Below are 20041 nucleotides of genomic sequence, written 5' to 3' on the forward strand. Positions count from 1 at the left end.
CCATGGTTAGGCCCTGAGCTTGCACACATTTACACATGTTGTGTTCCTTTATGCAGAGTAGTCCCATTGAGTTCAGAGACCTTCGTTTGCCATTTCAGAAGTGTATGTGAGATGGCACTTGTATATACTAAACAGTAATGGAAAGTAACAAATAATGATTAAAAATCCAAGTTACCATAATGTTCACATTCTATACCGTATGTTTTTTTAATTTAAAATAAAGTAATTTAAAGTCTCCTTCATACTATCCAATACATTACTTGCACATCTTGAAAGTGTAATATATATATATCACCTCTTTTGGTATTATTCATTTAAATAAAAGAAAGACAGAAAAAGAAAGACAACGAAGTGAATGGGAATGGATAGACTTGGTGCACTGACAGAAGGAAGCAATGCTACACAATTCCATGTGCTGTAGCAGAAGACAAGAGATAAATATCAGTACCTCTGAAAACCAAGCCCATCATTTCTGAGTGCACTATGACTAAAAGAACTGGGGAATGTGGGCCAGCTTTCAGGAGGGACCTAATTTGGTGTGACATCAGGGTTCAGGAATAGAAGCTGGGGCCAAGCTGCTAGCATACAGATTCTAAAGTCTAAGCACAGAAGACTTGCCTCTCAGCATGCTAAATAAAGATCTTACCTACAACCCTGCTGGCCTGGCTTATTGTCAAAAAATAATGTGTAGTTACAGATCCTATTGACTAGGAATTGTAGGTGCTTCAAAAAATAAAACCAATTATACATATTTATTAGTCTGAGTGACCTAATTATTTCAAGAATAAATACACATAAAGAACAGTTAAAAGGCAAATCTTTTTACTCAATATAGACAGCACACACTGATGACAAGGAAAGCACCATAAAGACAAACAGATGCCCTTTTAAAAAGGCAAATTATTTGCCCTATCTAAGAGGTTCCACTCACCACCATAGCAAACCTTGGTGTCAGGGTGTGGCATTGCAGGGGTCTTTATATCTAGCACTTCCTGTTGACGTCTTCTTTGGCCCTGTGATGGCCTATTTTGGCTATACCCTCCAGCCAGGTCACCTCCTTCCAGTTCTGTGAACCTTCCAGACTAACAGAGGCCAGATAAACATCCAAACATTCTGTCCACCCCTCTCTGGCTGCATTAAAGGTCCCTGTTCTTCACCCCTACTCCTGGGCAAGGCAGAGTTCTTTCTTTGCTCCACTGACTGAACGCTGCCTCACAGGGCTTTTCCCTGGAGGTCATTCTTCATAGCAGGTTACCCAACTGCCTCCCCTCTCCAAGGACTCTGGCAGCTTCTCCCAAGAACCACTCTGTTTCTTTCAGGCCTTATCTGTAGACATCCTCCAGGAGGCTAACCTGCTCCCTGTGGAGCTCTCCAGCTTACCTCCACCAGGCTCTTCCCAGATAGAGGAAATGGGGCTGGGTTGAGTGGGACTAGAACTGGAACCATTAAGCCAGGTTCAGCATGGGGTCTGGTAAACTGAACCAGGCAGCAGAGTTGGAGCCTGGTGTACGGCAGGGACTAGAAGTCAGCAGGGAGCCCAGTCGCCACTTCTGGATCACCTGTCTCCTCCCCTGCCCACATTGGCTTCGCCAGTGAGTTGCTCCTTCTTGCCTCCCAGTTTCCAAAACTCATCATGAATTGTGCGCTCTGAATGCATCTGCTCTGAAGATGAATGAGGGTTGTGTAATAGAGGAAACTGGTGTCTGTAGAACCCTGTCTCATTCATGCAGAAGTTGGAAAGTGTGTCATGAATGAGGCAGCGGCTTGCTGGAAGAGAAAGGAGAGTCTCATGGCTAAGGCAGTTGAATGTGGTCCTGGATTCTGTCCCTGCCTCTGCCCACAGAATCCCTTTGTGATGCTGGGCAAGTCATTTAAACCAAAATGTTCACAGGTGGCCCTCAGTTGGGTATTCCTCATTTTCTGGAATCCTATCGTGAGACACCTGAGGTCTGATTTCGTAAGCACTGAGCACTCACAGCTGCTACTGAAATTGATTACAACTGTGCTTTGAATAGATAATGAGCGAAAAAAGTGTAAATACTCTGAAAAGTTAGGTCCAAGATGTGTCAAACTGGGCCCCCAAAATCAGACACTCCTGACAATTTTGGCCTTAATCTCACCATGCCTTAGCTCCCCAGCTGTAAAATGGAAATAATATTACAACAAAAGAGTGTTGTGAAGATGAATTTATTACTGTTTGTGAAGCCATCAGGTACTATATTGAGAGCACCACAGAAACACCCAGGGGGAAATTAATCTGTATTCAGGGCAGGGACCACACACAGTGAATACAGATAAAAAGGAATATTGATTAACTCCTCATTTGCTGAATGAGGCAGGGATTCAGGAGGGGACAAGGGGGAAGAAGGTGATCGTGCAATTAAAGAGTGTGCCAGTATAATGACTACTTATGGCTGTATTTCCCAAATCTGAGTGCCTTATTTTGAAGCCTTAACATTTTTTTAACATCGAGGTTTTTAGATACAATAGCAGATAAAGGGGAAAATAAGACAAGGTAACACAATCCAAGCTTTCCTATAACATACACAATATTTCATAGGGTATTGGAGCAGCCCCAACATGGCACTGGGGCTCATCCAACACCGGGGTTAACACTCCCCGGCACGACACAATGATTCCAAGCTCACTGGAGGTTTTATCTAATAACAAATGTCCCTAATTCTATAGCACATGCTATACCAACAGGCACATGAGTTTGAAGCGGTGAGTCTCTTACCTTCTATGTCATCCAGCCTTAAACCCTGTAGGTAAAGTCCCTCCTAGTGCAGGTGGAGTCTGTTCCTTTCATAACATTTCCTTTCAAAGGCCTGCTTCCCTAATGGGGCTCAACTGTCAGCTCTGGCCTTCAAGACTTATGACTCCTACACTCCCTTTGGGATAGGGCAGGTATTTTCCCTTCTTTTTAAAGAATACATAGCAATTACAAGCCCTAATCCAAAACCCACTAAAGTCAATAGCAATCTTTTCATTGACTTCAATGAGCTTTAGATCATGTCCATGGAAGACTTTTCATTCTTAGATCTCAAACAGTATAATTACAACATATAATTATATAATTATTCCCCATTTTGCAGTTGGGGAAATGGAGGCACTGAAGGGTAGAGTGACGTGACCCAAGCAGGCCAATAACAGCTGTGAATAGGACCCTGACCTCCCAACTCCCAGTCCAGTGTTTGAACCAGTGGATCACGCTGTCTCCTCCTCTCACAGGAGATGGATACATAAACCTCATCACAGATCTATTAGAATTTCTCATAAATCCTTGATGGAAAATAGTATCATTTGTTGCTTGGGGGTTGTTGTTTTTGCTGAATCAGGGCCTTTATGGAGACAAATAGGAAAAGCTGTTGTAGGTGGTGAGTAGGAAATAATCAAGCAACAATTTTTATCAGTGTAAAGATAATAAATATGACATTTATAAGGGAATAAATAATGTTTTTGCAAACATGCTCTCATAATCCTATTCTTACAAAATCACATTTGTACAATATTCTGCCAAAACTGCGTAGACACTTATAAACAAGCCTTATACCTAATGTCAAATTACATTTGAAAACTGTACAGTAACATATCCAGTACCTTAATCTACATAATCACTTAGAATTCAACAGAGATATAAATTCTGACAACCTGTAGAAGGAGATTTAGTAGAATTTTAAATACATTTTATGTGAACCTCAGGAGATACCACTAAAATTCTAGCACAAGAAAAATAAGCGACTTTAAACGTTCAATTGTAAACATCCCAGAAAAATGTTCTTTGACATTATTGGGCATTAACCTTAAACTGCATGTAAAATATCTCAAGTAACCAATATATACATTAGTGGCTCCAGACATCTAGGATGTATGGTACACACTGTAATTATCCCTCCATTTTCTCTTTCTGTTAACCATTCTCAGGGTAATAAACAGCTACTCTAAACCAACAGGGAGACACAAAGAGCTTCAGTCTCCGGATTTGACACCAGTGTAATTCCATGGACTCCTGTGGAGTGACTCCTCATTTATATCTGTGTAAGTGCAAGGAGAATCAGGACCAAGTTCAATTTGGTGGAGTTCAGATTCCTATATACACTTAGGCTCAGACTCTCAAATGTATTTAGGTGCCTAAGTCCCCTTGAGAGCTTAACCTGCAGCCAAAATCCTTCATATGAGGAGACAGTTTCTCTTCCACACCCATTCTTTTGCTTCACCTTTTTTGCTTCTGCACTACTACACATCCATTTAGGGCCCGGGCCAGCATTCATTGAAGTCACTGGGAGTATTTCCATTGGCTTCCATGGGCATTGGGTCAGGCCCATGAAGATGACTAATACTGGAACTAAATGAAAACAATTAATTTCCTGTTTCAAAAATCTTCTTTCCTTCTTAAAGTTACACATATCACTTATTTCTTCCTTATTATATTAATTGAAGACCCATTTCACCTTCATGAAAATAAGTTAAATATAGCAAATTGCTTTCAAAATATTTGCCCTTTCTTTCGCTCACACAGAGGAATTCAGCCACAACAAGAACGATGGTATCAAACTATACGCTGAGTTGGATGGGGACATATTTTTATTCCACTGGAATAGTACCAGAGATTCAGGCTTGGCAAGAAGCCAAAGCCAGTTATCCTTAAAAAGCCAAGTGATTTCTTGAAAGACAATTGGTTTTTTAGCAGTCAGGTCAGTAGTGTGGATTACTTGCACTACTACAAAGACTGGGATAGTCCTCCACTAGAGCCATGCTAGTGTTATTCTCAACTCAAACCAGTCTTACGCTGGTGTAATTACAGGGACTTCAGTGAAGTTATTCCTGATTTACACCCATGCAAGAGCAGAATTAGGCCCACTATATTTTTACTTTTCATCAGCAAAAAGTATGAAAATAAAGCTGGAAATTAGGCAGTCCGAAAACTTCAAGCACAAAATCATCAGGTGCAATTTCTCCAACCCTTTACAACTTTAATGCCAACTAATGCTAGAAAACACCTGCAGAGCTGTAATACTCTAGCAGCTCTCAGTGGCATGCACCTATAAAAGCTCTGATTATAGAAATAATAATGAGATACCAAGCTATCATGGTATTATTGAGCCCAAGAGTTTAGGACTCGAGCCTGCCAGGAACCGAACACTCTGGCCCTGATCCAGATTGGCATCTCCTTCCTTTGAAGTTTTTAAGGTCAGGCTTGACAAAGCCCTGGCTGGGATGATTTAGTTGGGGATTGGTCCTGCTTTGAGCAGGGGGTTGGACTAGATGACCTCCTGAGGTCCCTTCCAACCCTGATATTCTATGATTGTATGATTCTATGATCAATGGGATTATTTATATGCTCAAAATTGTGCATTCTTAAATGTGCTTTGTAGGATTGGGTCCAGCTACTTACCTGGAGTTAGGGTGTCCTAAAAGGTTTCACACACCTTTTTCTGAAATATGATACTATCTATCACTGGAGTATATAGAGCATTGGCTTGTCAGGTCTGGCAATTCTTATATTCCGATAATTTCACTTGGACGTGCAAAAAAGGAATTATACTGATGCTGCTGGAATTATATCGTATGGTGTTAGGAATCAAATGGGGGCATAGTAAATAGTACCAATCCATAAAATATTCTGCTCTCCCTGAAAGCCACCGATCCCCTTCACAGGGATCTGCATAAATCATAACAAGATTTTTGAAAACAAATGAATGACTACACAGATTCATAATTCCACACTTAAAATCTCTTACAATTTTTAAAATGCAGCTTTATGTACAAATTAACAGCTGCAAAGTAAGATCTGCATTGCTGAAAAACTTGTGAGCTCTTATTGTAATTATAATTGAATAATTGGGGATTGTTTTATGATCATTGAAATATATATCCCATAGAGAACCAAAACATGCTTGTTATATAGTGGGAGCACCAGGCAGCCCTCTTTGAATTCTGCAGGCATATGCCTAATCCTGACCCAGGAAATAAAACCCTTTTCCTAACTTCAGATCTCTTGTTCCTATGTTTGGTCACAATCCCAGCTCACAGCAGAACATAAGTATGTCACGTATCATTTATGGAGGAGGAAATCACATGTTCAGATCTGAATTGAACGCATTCTCTGAGAATGACAGTGTAACCATGATGAGGAAAATTACCGGATTACAATGACTAAGTTCTTTTTTCCCCACTCTTCTCTGCCCCTTGCTTCAGTTTGCGCTGCTGCTTCTCTCATTGCCTTATGTTATTGCACCATCTTCTGAACACAGAGTCAAGGCTATTTCAGGCATCCAGGTATGGTCTGGATTTTACAATCTACTGCGGATAATTCTATGCAATTCTTAAATATGGTATTTGGAGCTCAAATACCACAGTGACAAAGGCACTAAAAATTCCTAATATGTACAACTATCTTCATTGGCTAGGGACAGGAAGATGAGAACAAAAGCATTGTGTAGTCTCCATACAGGTGTAGGCCTTTTTCCAGGAAAAAAAAATTACACAGGAAAATGTCTCTCTGAGTATGTCTACACTACAATGTAAGCCCAGAGTTAGTGGGACTCAAATCATCTGAGCCATATCAGGGAATCCTGGGCTTGAGCATCTACATTGTCTTTTTATTCCTTGGTTAAGACTTTTCTGACCCATGCTCTGGGCTAGGCATCCACACTGCAATGTGCAGACCCATGTCAAAGTAACCATATCCCAGAGTCCCTAGCACCTCCCTTCCCCCCCGAAATGTGACCGCTCTAGCCCTAGGAATGAGGAGCTCTGTGGGAAATCTTTACTGCTCACCCTGCACATTACCAGGAAGCAGTTTGCTTTGCAAAAGGCTAGATGGGTTTGCTCTCCATTGCAAACCCAGGAGGCTCTCTGATAGTGTGCTTGCAGATGGGTGATCAGAACACAATGGGTTAACGCTGACCTGAGTTGCTACCATTCACCAAGGGGTGGGGCAAGGTGTGTGTGCTTCCATTTTCAATAGAGTGGATTGCAGATTGTTGGGATAGACAGGACTAAGGAAGTTGTCACATGGAATTGTGGGATATCTCTGGATGACTCCCAGGACCTGAGTCAAGCAGGGCTGCAGCTACACTGCAAAGCAATAGGGCTTGAACCCTGGCTCCCTGCTTGACTCAAGCTTGGACCTTGCAGGGTCCTGGGACCCTGGGTCAATTGCAATGTAGCCATAAGAGGGGTCAGCCTTGAGCCAGGGCTCCAGCATGGGATTACCTTGCATACCCTCTGAAGCATTCTTCTCTCAACACAAGGCTTCCTGAAACAGTGGAATCAGGGAACACAGGAGAAATGCATCCTAATTCTATGTGTTTCTGTAAAGAACACATCTCCCAAATGTAGAGACTTTGTCAAAAATACATTCTTAGGTAAGAATTGTCTGAGGCTAACAAGGCTGAAAGGAGCTTCCAAGGTTTGACCATCTTACCGCTGCATCGCCAAATTCTGCTGCTTAAATCTGATCCTTCTTCTACTCTTCTGGCTCTGCGTATTTATGGCACGTTACTCTGTCATTGCTCTGTGATGCATTGCAATGGACCCCTAGTGTACTTTGAAGAAGGGCAAATAGAAGGTTTCTATCTAGACACCCAAAGTCCATTTTAGTAACACTAAAGTGTTGTGAGAGGCCAGCTGGTACTCTCCAGTTTTTGTACCTCTCCTGCACCAGAGAAGCAAGTTATATCTTCTAGGGTCGCTGCTGGAAATGTCTCATCTCCTGCAAGGAAATAGCTACATATGGGTAGGATATTAGGAACCCTTTCATTACCATCTTTTCACTTTTAGCAGATTCACAACTTTTTTTCCGTGTGAAAGACCTTGCCGGAAATACTGAAACATCTACAGAGGTTTGTGATACACCCAAATTATTCATTTTGAATAGTATTACCTCTCCATGGTTCACAACTCCCAGCAATGACACCGATTAGATCAAAAAAGAGCAGAAAGAAAATACAATTATACTAATGTATTTTGTCAATAAATTGAGACCCTTTGGAACAAAGGCAATGGCAAAAATTTGGGATTGCTTGAACCCAAAGCAGATCTTCTTACACTGGTAAAATAACACTCTGCATTCTACCAATGAGAACCAATATACCATTTATATTATATTTATGTTTTTAATCAATTGACCTCAAAGCACTTTACAAAGATGGGTAAATATCAATTCCATTTTCTTGAGATGGAAACAGAGGCACAGAGATTAAATGACTTGCTAATGGTCACATGACAAGTCAGTAGCAGAGCTAAAAATACAACTCTGGTCTCTTGACTCCCAGTCCTCTATTCCACCCATTGGACTACAGTGCCTCTCCATGGGCTTTTCTTTTAGACCATTGTTTCATTAGAACCTGTGCTCTCTTGAAACAGGCAGCAGCCTTTGAATTTGCACCAAGGCACACTAACAGATAGGCATAAGCAATATCAAGGTTTTAATGCACAAACTTGGTGCAGGTATCGGAGTATGATTTGTATCCAAGAATATCAAAACAGCAACCAGTACATTGTTCCTGATCCAATGGCTAAAAATATGCTATTGTCATGGCATATTAAAGCTGGATCTGCTTTGCAAATGACAAAAACAACATCCATAGCCATAAAGCAGAAGTTTCCAGCTCTAGTGTACCAGGATTAATATTTCACAGCGGAAGGATGGCAGGAGTCAAATGAATTCAGCACTTCTGAGCAGCTCTATTAAGGAGGCATCTGTGGTGAAATTTTTGCTCCCGTAAAATTAATGGGAGTTGTGCTATTGACTTCAAGCAAGTCAAGACTGCAGCCCTATAATATTTTGGGAGGAAGGGGAAAGGCAAATAGCTTCTGCATTCTCAGCTGAGATTGATGCTGAATTCCTCAGCTGGGCGCAGGGCATTACAGATGTTCATGTGGAAGTTCTGCTGACTAGAACCTTAACAGTGATACTCTGCCCAGTCATGCATGGGTCTCAGGGGAGGATGAAGCAGCCTCTTTCCCCCCATGAGCAGGGCACAGTACAGCCCTACCATTCCCTTGAGTGCTAGGCAGAGGAACTGTTGGTACCCTACAGCCCCAGAGTGTAATAACTAGGAAGGTATGACAAAGCAAAGCTAAGCTACGATGTATCTGAGATGATACGCAGGTCAGGGTCCAAACTGAAGCAGTCTAGCCTAAGCGTTTGTTTTGTCATAGAAACTTTGGGCCACACCTAGGCTTCATCTGGTGTAAACTGGCCTAACTTTATTTACCGGTGGAGCTATACTGACGTATAGCAACTGAGGACATGTCTCTTTACCTTTCATTCATCGTGATCATTCAGAACAAAACCTGATGAAAAATCCTCAGGAGATGCACAGTATTCACCATGAGCAGTTTGTGTGTGTTGTGCTTAAACTTTGTTCATTTTTAAGTAAGTTTTATTGATGGATTTGTAAAAATAAAAAATACCCACTTAATACTAGAGCAGGGCAAATAACATGTTCAATGGATTAGCCTCACTCCCACCCCCACCGTGGAATATCCCAAACAGATTGCTATTTCCTCAGATTTAATTTATATTTGAATTTGTTAGCAAATATCATTTCATGTTTTTACTCTATGGACTGATTGCAAACATTCTGAATTTCAGCAGCATTGCTACATTGTGTGATTGGTTAGATAAGTCACACAGTATTGTTTCTGTGTCCCGATTGGAGGAGCACTTGCACATTTACAGTTTGGTTTCCACAAATACTTGCATGTGTGACTTTGAAATTTGCTTTCCATAAACCTTTTTGCCTGTAAAACTTAACCACTTGAATATTCACAGAAAAAACAAACACAGAGTGCTCATGAAGTGACCGAGTCAAATTTAAAAAATTTTAGACAAACATTCATGGAAAACTTTTGGATTTATTGACCCAGCTCTCTTTAACACTAGTGTATGTAGCATTTTGCATATGATTATGCTGTGTTAGATCTGCTTACCAAATAGCTTCACCCATGACACCATTATAACCATATATAACTAGAAACTGTTATGCCCTTTTACTCAAAGTGAATTCAGACACAGTGAAACTGCTGTTGAAGTAGATTAAAGTCCTGATTTTTCTTCCCAGGCATTATGAAGTGCAATTTCAATTCAAGTTAGAGAAGTTTCAATTATAGTGAAGTAGCGCTGAGGGGAAAAAAGGTTACTTCATTATAAGTTCACATCAAATGCCTACTGAAGGTTCCCATTGATCAGACCCTACTGGAGGTTTCTATGGCAAGGGACGTGTAACTTGCCTTCCTCCTGTTCCCCAGCTTGAGAGAGCCGTACAACATAAATTATGATATCTGGTGGAATCACATCTCACTGCATCTCCATTGGGAAGATTTCAGCAGCCAAGCAAACTTCACAAATCTATAAGTTAATGAAGATAGATGAAATTGGTGAGCTGCTGGTATTTATCATTTAACATTTTCTACATTGTTCTTTGGGAGAATTTGCCTTTGGGTTCTAAACATGCTGACCAATTAAATGAGTTACTAAGAAAGGGAGCCAACATTATTTTAAGTATCAAGCTGCAGCAAAATCAAATTGCATCTCACTTCACAATATTTAGATTTTGTTAATCCAATAATATTTCTAAGAATGTATGAAACAAAACCAATGGCTTAAAACATGGTAAGGGGGCTAAAGTTTTTTTCCTGTTTCTTTACTGTTCATTCCCAGTTAATGCCAAATATAACATATATAGGATATTTAATTTATTAAATAATAAGAGGTCAGTTTTTCAATGGGAGCTGCTGCATGTTGAACACTTTTGAGAATCTGGCCATTGATTCTTTGGTTCTGTTACAAAAACAAATCTCTCTTTCTTGGCAGTTGGCCAATCCAGTTTTGGAAGTAATTTTATACAGTGATTCAATGAAGCATAAAATCCAATCCCTAGCTTTCTCTGCACCATTAAACCCTGTCACCAATCACGAGACAGCTCTGAGATAAACATGAAATATTCCTAGATAAATCCTCCATCTCCAGAGAAACATGTTTCCTGTATAACTGTAAATCCAGGTTCTCTGTTGAAGATAATCCAGTCTGGCAATGCTCTGGCCCTAGAAAAATTTCCGGGGAAACTACAAGTTTATGTAATGGCAAAGTCATCCAATGTTTTCATGCCACTATATTGTATTAAAAACACCTGTTTTATTTATACAATGACTCAAATGGCTTACAGATTAGGATCCTACAAATAATACATAAACTTTATAGCAAAAAATATACATAAAATAATTCATCCTTCCATTGTTTACATAAATGATGTATATTTCTCTCTGTGTGTGTGTGTGTATATATATATATATATATATATGTTGTATTTATATTTGGTGTACAGATGTGTATTTACACACACACAGTATACATTATATATAAATAAATGTATATACGTTTGTGAGTGTATATATAAATAAATGCATATATGTGCCTGTGTGTGTATATATAGACACATAAATATACATACACACACATATATACACAAACATTGAGTATGTGTGTACTTTGCAGAATCTGCATACAAACAGTGCAGTCCTTCATTGGCTGTGAGCTTCAAAGGTATGAAAGATACCAACATTAAAGTCCTCAGATATAGAACTAATGTCACCGTTGTGGACAGAGGACTGGCTTGATGCATCTTCCTTTGTGATGAACTAAGTTTGCTGGACAATGGCAACCTGCAACACATGGCTTATTGCATGGACCAATCTCATTCCAGTTGTCACATGTTTTGACACATCCAGGGCCACAGGTATCATACACTGCACCATGTTTACACTGGGTTGCTGAAAGGCAGTTAAAAAAACAAAACACGGGATTGATAAAGATCACATGACTAGGATTAAAGATATGCCATTCTAATTACATTTTTTAAAACCACAATGCAATCCTTTATCTCTATAACATGTTAGTCATAGTTGCAGATATTTAATAGAACATCATAGCATCAGAGACAATCATATGAAAAAGTGCTTTATGTCGAGATTCTGCTGTATAGTGCTAAAGATGAGCGTGAACCAAAATCAGATATCTAAAATAATCCTGATCTTTGTGAGAATTCTAATCCGGATCCTAACTTCAGAGCTGTCTTTATCAGTATAAAGTGCAGAAACAAAATTCTGGATCCAGAATACCTCCAACTTGGGGAAAGTTCACATCTAGAACCAGATCTGAATTTTATAGTTTACGCTTATCTCTGCTTTGACTGTATAGATGGTATAATGCCTTTCATCTGATATTCTTGCAACATTTTACAAAGGCAGATAAATAACCTCATGATGTCCATTTTTCAGATGGGGAAACCAAGGAACCAGAAAGGTGAAGTCACTTGCTCAAGTTTCCATTAACAACCAGTGGCAAAGTTGACAGTGACAAGTCTTCCAACTCACAGGCATTGCTTTTAATTTCACTAATAGAATTGTATATTGCAGCAAGTCAAAACGGTGTGGTAAGTTCAACAGCAACACCAGATGTTGGGGGGGGGGGGAAACTCTGCTATCCACTTATATCAAGGGGTCACTGAGGTCAATGCTTCTTATGTTTGGTGAGGCCAGTATGTGCCCCATGCAGTTGACATTTCAATGTATTTTCAATATAAATGACTATGCAGGGCTAAGCTACCACTACTAGATTAGAACGTTCAACTCTTAGCATTGTATACTCTATTCCAGTATGGAGAATAATACATGGCTCAACAATAAATAAAAGGCTATTATTCTTTCAGAGGGCTGTGCTGAAGAAAACACCATCAAGCGGTTTACAAATGGCAATAGACTCACAAGTATCCAGAATCCTATCTTGCTATTTACAGTTAAGTGGCTGCACAAAAAGGTTGCTTCTCTCTTGAGAGGTATTACAGGTCCACTACCTTTTAAAGAATGCAAGTCACACCGATTCTGTTAGAGACAGAACAGGGCTAATTTTCTCCATGTATGGGGCTTAGAATGCCATTACAGCATTGCCGTTATTCGCAAAGAAAAAGCAAGCAGAGATACTCTTATTAAAATACCAAATCTTGTAGTGATGTCATGCTCAGGTTAGGACTTTAATCACTAAGGCCAGGTCTATACTAAAAAGCTAGGTTGACCCAGCTACATAGCTCAGGGGGTGAAAAATTCTGACCTAAACCCATAGGTGTAGTTTGACTGCTATATTTTGAGGTGGGGGAGGTGCAAAGTATGGGTGTGCCCCTGCACTCACACATGTGCACACTGTAGCCATGGCTCACTGGCTCTCTCCCCCAACCTGGACTGGACACCTGGGCTGGCGGTCTGGGGAGGGGGATGGGATGGCTTAATGATGGAGCCCCAGCTGCTGCTGGCTGGGGTCACTCTGGCACCAGCTGCTGTGGCAACATCGCTGCTCTGGTGCTGCTGTGGCCGCCTCCCTGCTCGTGCTACTGCCGAGGGGGTGCCACATGCCAGGCCCCTGTTTCCCCCCTGCCCATTCATGTATCCTCTTCCCTTCCCCTCCCCTTTCTTCTGCCCATTGTCCCCTGCCCCATTCCCTTCTCTTCTCCCTGCCCCATCCCCCTTTCGCTGCCCACTGTTTCTTCCCCCCACCCCACCCCTTGCCCTGCCCCCCTGCTCGCACTCCCTGTTGTATAGGAAACGGGCAGGCACAAGGACCCAGGAGGAAACATGACGGGGTGCGGGAGGCACAGCATGGGAATTAAATGATAATTACTGTGCAAGTGAAATACTGAAAAATACAATAGCTGACATTTAAACCTGTTTGGGCATTTCACATTTTAAATTGTGATTGATCCAAAACATTCCACTTTGACTTTAAGTCAACCAACAACTAAAGAAAAAAAAGGGGGAAAAAAGTTAAATATACAGTTAAAAACCTCCCCTGGATTGTTGACATGGGTCATTACCATGTAGACACAGAAAACAGAAGGGATGCTTTCATATCCACCTTCTGATGCAAATACTTTTTAAAAATTTGAACACTAGTGATGTTAACTTTCCTAATATGTTAATACAAAACAAAAACTTACTATCAATGTTGCAAATAATACAGCATTTTGCACTATTACCAGTCCACTAGCATTTTTCCACTCATCTTCAAGAACATATGTTTGGCATTGCTGCTTACAATCTGGTCCTGACTTTAGGCTTTTAACAACTAGCTCCTAATTGTCCGTATCTATTACTGCATTAATGGGAATTTACAGCTTTTAGTTACCCACTTGCAGAGAAAGTCTCTTGTTGTTCCACTGCACAAAAACACAGATATCAAATATGAACTTTTGAACCGCTTTGTTTTTCACTGATATCTGACAAATCTAATTAAGATAATGTCTGATGTCTAATAAGAGTCCCAAACTGCTGCCTTTCTCAAGTCGGCCTCCAGCTGCTTTTCTGCATTCTAAAGTCTACCGAACTTTCTGAGTTAGGATTTCCAAATGACTACAGAGTGCTGCTTTTTCTGTTATTGTTGCCCAGCCTTCCCTTTCCTGGTGTTTCTTAGGACATCCAGTCTGGGCCTCATTCATGGTACTTGCTGCTTACAATTTGGATTCATCGTTTCAGGAGCATTCTTGCCTGTGGAAGGGAGGGGACCTGAACAAGCCCTTTAATTATACAGTTTTGCCTGTATTTCTAACTGCTCCAACATCTATCAAATGTTCATTAAAAAGTTAGAAGCTCTCTCCTCTCTCACAGAGGCACACAGAGGAAACTGACTAGAGTAAGAGCTAGGAGAAATTCCACCAGGGACAAAATTATTTGGGGGAAAAAAATTGTGCACTTTAGACTTAAATTCTGCAAATGAGAGGGAACCAGGAGGACAAAACAGCTGGTTGAAACCAACATACAAGTGGAAATGATGACATCTGGAATCACCCTCTAACAACAACCCTTAATTAATCAAAGGAGAAAATCACTTAGCTGACAAGAGCTCGTGAGAGCCAGTCCCTGGATGAAGTGGCTTTCTCAGTTCTACTACCTGCACCTCCCTCCTTATCATTGCCCAAACCATGCCTTCCCTTTTCTTTAGTATTGCCACAGCCATCCCTTCACAGGGAATTACTTCCCCCTTACCAGACTGAATCTTCTACATATGTCTTCTGAGCTCCAGAGGCTAAAAGTTAATACTCCACTGCCCAAATACCTTTGCCTTCCCCTCAGTCATCCTGGCTGGGATGTTTCTTTTCCTTCCTCAGCCCCATAAACACCTCTCCTCTGTCTTCATCTGCCCCACTCTCTCTCTCACCTCCTTTTCCCCCCCACTCTGTCACTCCCTCACCAGCCCCCTCACTTCTCTTTCTATCCTCTTAAACCTCCTTCCCTTATTTCTCCCCTTCTCTCACCATCCCGAGCTCCTTACTCTTCCCCTCATATGCTTTCTTATTCCCCATATCCATCCTCATAGCTTCTCACTCTCCCCTCAACTCATCTGCTTCCCACACACCCCTTCCTGCCCTTCCAAATCTTCTCAATTTACACATTGGTCTCACCAACCCCTTCATACCATAACCCATCTTTTTCCTTTTTATCCTTTTGTAACAAATCTCCCATTCATTAATGTCTTCTCCGCACCCTTCTCTTAGTGTCATCTTAGATCACCTGTGCACTGTATGCCTTAAACAGCAGTGAACATGTGCTATTCATTTAGAAAATGAGTAGCTAGAGGATCCACTTTCTGGTTAGAGGGGGGAAAAGTGTGTAGAGAACAGAACATATATTTAGTCTCCTGCACATCCCATTTGGCTGACAGTCCAGACAGCATAAGTATTCTAAAGAATATTATTTAGCCCTGAGCTAGGCATACAGCATTCTGGGTATAAGAATTGGCAAGCACATGAGACCTGCGTTTTATAACACACAAAAGAATAATTAAAACCTGACTTTATTAATAAGTACACTCCATTCCCATTAGAACACGAGCCTTCCAAATATCCTGCAGTCTATGAAATGTCAAACAGGAAATGAAAGTCACAGATTACTAAATTTTATGATATATATATTGTTTCATAACTAGAAATGTTTATCCCTAAATAGGACGAAATAATGGTAATGGTAGGGTTGAACAAAAGGCAGCTAAAGCTTAAAACCTTGATACTGGTTGTTGTTACCATAAGAAGTGTATGGAGGCACTTTATTTTTTATGAGGTCCCTGCGCAGTCCATACAGTTTTGTGGTATAAAATGAACCATCCTGACACCACCCAGATATTGATAGTGTGAGCTGAAATAAAGGTCAGATGATCAAATACAGAGTATCTGCTGGCCCATGGATATTTGTAAATGGGAACAAGATTACCCTTTGGAGGAACTGTAGAGGCCCTTTGTGATTTGGGCCCCCTTAGGTCCTTTTGCAAATCTGAGCCATCACTGGGATTTTCAAATCCCAGGGAATTTAGAGACACAACGTCCATTACAATTAATGAAAAACGCACGTACAGATCACCAAGCTGGCTTTGAAAAAAGTCTCAGTCCTAGCTAGGAGGCCCAGATCCCAATGAGATTTGAGTGTCTTAGGCTATGTCTACAGTACAGCCTATGTTGGCATAATTTATGTAGCTCGGGGGGGGGGGTTATTCACACCCCAAGCAACATAAGTTACACCAACGTAAGTGTTCATGTCTCCCATCAGCATAGACTGTCTTCCCCAGACGTGCTGCCCTGGCACAGCTGCATTGGTACAGCTACGCCACCGCACTGCTGTCTGTGGAGACATGGCCTTATTTCCCCCTTTGAAAAGTCCAGCCCCTATACTTTAGTCTTGCCTTCCAAATGGAGTATCAAGTGGAAACTTACTCAAACACATGCTACTTTCCTGAGGAGATCCCCAAGGATTTTCAACCAAAAAAGCACAAAAAGGGTGCTAGTGTTTTTGAGGGGATGTTACAGAGGTGAGAAGTTTCTACAAATGTCCATTTTAATGCGGGGGGGGGGAAAGGGTTGTCTTGACTAATAGCCTTTCAAGGCCTTGGTAGAGGATTTATGGACACCCCTTGCTCAAAATGTTGTCTCAAGGGGTGTTTTGTCCTTAGGAAAGTTCTTATCTTTGATGACACTGTAGAAAAAAAGGCAAAACGTTCTATCACTATAGACATCCCTTTATTAAAAGAGTCTCTTTCACTGATACAGCGCCATTCCAACCGGCTCATGCTTACAGGGAACATTGCATTAGTTTCCCATTTGTCTCAAAGGAAGCAAGAGAGCATTAGCTGCTACAATTGTAAAAGTTAGGTTAGGCCACTGGTGTGCTGAAACTATTGCCTCTCATGACGACTAATGTTGTCTCATTGGTTCCTAATACTCCCCACTCTATCTCTATGTATAAAACAGGAGATGGATCGATTGTAAACTCTTTGGGGCAGAGGCCATCTTTCCGTTCTGTTTGGACAGAGCCTATTACAGTGGGGTCCTCGTCTATTACTAGAGATCCTAGGCAGTCCTGCAATAATAAAAAGTAAAGAGAATCCAGGCAGCTCATGAAAACAAGGCAAGGGCTGTTTTCTTCAGGCTCCAGTCTGACCTGCTACTGGATGCATCAATGGATTAAAATGACACGTCATTAATGCTTTCTGGGGCCACATTTAGGGAGCAGTTCATTCACATAGGCACATTCTGTCTGGATTTCTCTGTTCCTTTGTAAAGAATAATTAGAGATTTCAGGAGCACTCATATATTTATCTGTTTCATTCATCCCTTCCTGCTATTGTATCCTCCATGTAATGGAAAATTATGATGCAAGGGTAGACATTGAGTCACACAATCACCAGAACAGATCGCAGAGTAACAGCTCTTTGACCAGCAGAGAGTATCCCACTCATCTTTCTAAACTATAATTAAGCCTGCGAGTCTGTCATGGAGGTCACGGAAGTCACAGATTCTGTGACTTTCCAGGACCTCCGGGACTTCTGCAGCAGCCTTGGGCCAGCCGCACCCGCCACTGCCAGGGCATTGTCGGGCCGCCCCGCACCGTCCCTCCTCCAGCAGCAGTGGCAGTCCTGGGTCACGCTGCCACCCCCACCCCAGCACCTGTGGTGTCCCAAGGCCACCCCCTGCCCCAGAGCACCCAAGATTTAGTCAGGGGCATATAGTACAAGTCATGGACAGGTCATGGACCATGAATTTTTGTTAACTGCCCGTGACCTGACCATGACTTTTACTAAAAATACCCATGACTAAATCTTAGTCTTAACTATAAGACTTCCTCCCTCCCCCAGGCTGCAGGGACACAGGGAGAGTGCCACTGCCAGGGGGAGAGCTGCCTCATTGCTGCTGGGCATCTCCATGTGCCTCCCCTCCATGTGTCATCCCTGGCAGCACCCCATGTCATCTTTGGGAGCATCTTGCCATTTTCACCCACAATTGGGGCAAGATTACCATGGACAGTTGGGTACTGGAGATCATCCACCATGGATACACCACAGAGTTCCTCTCTTTCCTGCTGGACCACTGCGCCCCCCCCCCCCCGCCTCCTCCTTGAGGACCCATCCCATCAACTGATCCTCCAACAAGAGGCGTATGCTCTGCTCCTCAAGGGGGCAACAGAGCCTGACACACTTCACTACAGGGGGCAAGGCTTCTACTCACCACACTTTCTCATCTCAAAGAAGGGCGGAGGGCATCGTTCCAGTCTAGATCTTCGAGTGCTCAATGCATTTATCAAAAAGTCCAAATAAGGTAGGGTCATGCTGGCATTGATTATGCCCTCCCTACCTGAAGGAGCCTGGTTCATGGCTCTCAACGTGAAAGATGCTTACTTCCACATGGACATTCACCCAGCCCACCACAAGTTACTCCATTTTCAGGTAGGGCATCCGCATTACCAATTGTGGGTCCTCCCATGTGGCATAGCAGCAGTGCCAAGAGCGTTCACAAAAATCTTTGCCATAGTAGCAGCCCAGATGCGCTGCCTAGGCTACTCGGTATTCCCCTATCTCGACAACTGGCTCCTGGTCACACTATTGCAACAGGAAGCAACCTATGCAATCCTCTGTCTTTGCAATCTCCTGGCATCCCTAGATATCTGCGTCAATGAGGAAAAGTCAGTGTTGATACCTACATGATGATATATGTCATGGGGGGGTGGGGGCGACTTGACTCCAGCATGGTGAGGCTTTTCTCCCAGCAGACCGCTTCACAGCACTGACAGCCCTCATCGCAGATGTGAGTCACAGACCACGCACCACAGTCAACCACTGTCTCTCCCTCCTTGGTCATATGGCAGCCTGCCCTCACATGACACCACACATACATCTCCATGTGCATTGTCTTCAAGCTTGGCTCTTCTCCATCTACAGACCCGACAGAGACCATATAGAGTCCAGGGGGACCATTCCCAGGGCCATGTTGTTCTCCCTCGCATGATGGTCTGATCCCTTCAAGCCGTGTACCTACCAGGCACCAAGAATTCCTGGGCCAACATGCTCAGCAGGACTCTGTACCTCAATCACGAGTGAGAGCTACCTGATGCCACACTCCTGTACCTCTTCATGAAGTGGGACATTCCCCATTTTCTTTGCTACGCACGAGAACCAAAAGCTGCCCCTCTATTGCTCCAGAGGGACGCCTTTAGGAGAGGACTATCAGGGCAATGCTCTCCTCCTCCCCTTGACAGGCAACCTCCGCTACAACTTTCCCTCCATTCTCCTCCTGCCAGAGATGCTATACAAGATTCACCAGGACAGAGCCACCATTATACTCATAGCCCCATTCTGGCCCTGTCCGTTCTGGTTCACGGACTTCCTCACACTGTCCACCTGCACACCACTCCACCTCTGCACACCCCCAGGCACCAACTCCGTGGGTGCTCCAGGGCTGGAGCACCCATGGGGAAAAATTAGTGGGTGCTCTGCACCCACTGGAAGCCAACCTCCTCCCCCACACCCTAGCGCGCTGTGTCTCCATTCCTCCGCCTACCTCCCAGCACTTCCCGCCCAGCCGCCACCAAACAACTGGAGGGGGTGGAATTTGGGCGGGGCAGGGTGAAAGGGGGTGGGGCCTATTGGGAGGGGTGGAGTGGGGCAGGTCTGGGGGCAGAAGGGGGGGTCAAGCACCACCGGCAGGAACAGAAGTTGATGCCT

At 42.6% G+C, this 20041-nt stretch overlaps 1 protein-coding gene across 2 annotated transcripts in view; it reads right to left on the reverse strand.

Moving 5' to 3' along the window:
* Window positions 1-9278: 9278 nt before the first annotated feature.
* The window catches only part of BMPER (BMP binding endothelial regulator), a 190821-nt gene continuing 180058 nt past the window's right edge, over window positions 9279-20041 (reverse strand). Inside the window, exons 15-16 of one of the 2 annotated variants that reach the window (XM_074943256.1) lie at window positions 11572-11781; window positions 9279-10360 (exon numbers count right to left, since the gene is read on the reverse strand). In XM_074943256.1, coding sequence (XP_074799357.1) covers window positions 11600-11781 — 182 coding nt within the window. In that variant the 3' untranslated portion in view covers window positions 9279-10360; window positions 11572-11599. Of the gene's footprint in view, window positions 11782-20041 lie in introns of both variants that reach the window. The other variant, XM_074943255.1, reaches the window with a different exon arrangement.

Source organism: Natator depressus, chromosome 2, assembly GCF_965152275.1.
Source record: "Natator depressus isolate rNatDep1 chromosome 2, rNatDep2.hap1, whole genome shotgun sequence".
Taxonomy (NCBI): domain Eukaryota; kingdom Metazoa; phylum Chordata; order Testudines; family Cheloniidae; genus Natator; species Natator depressus.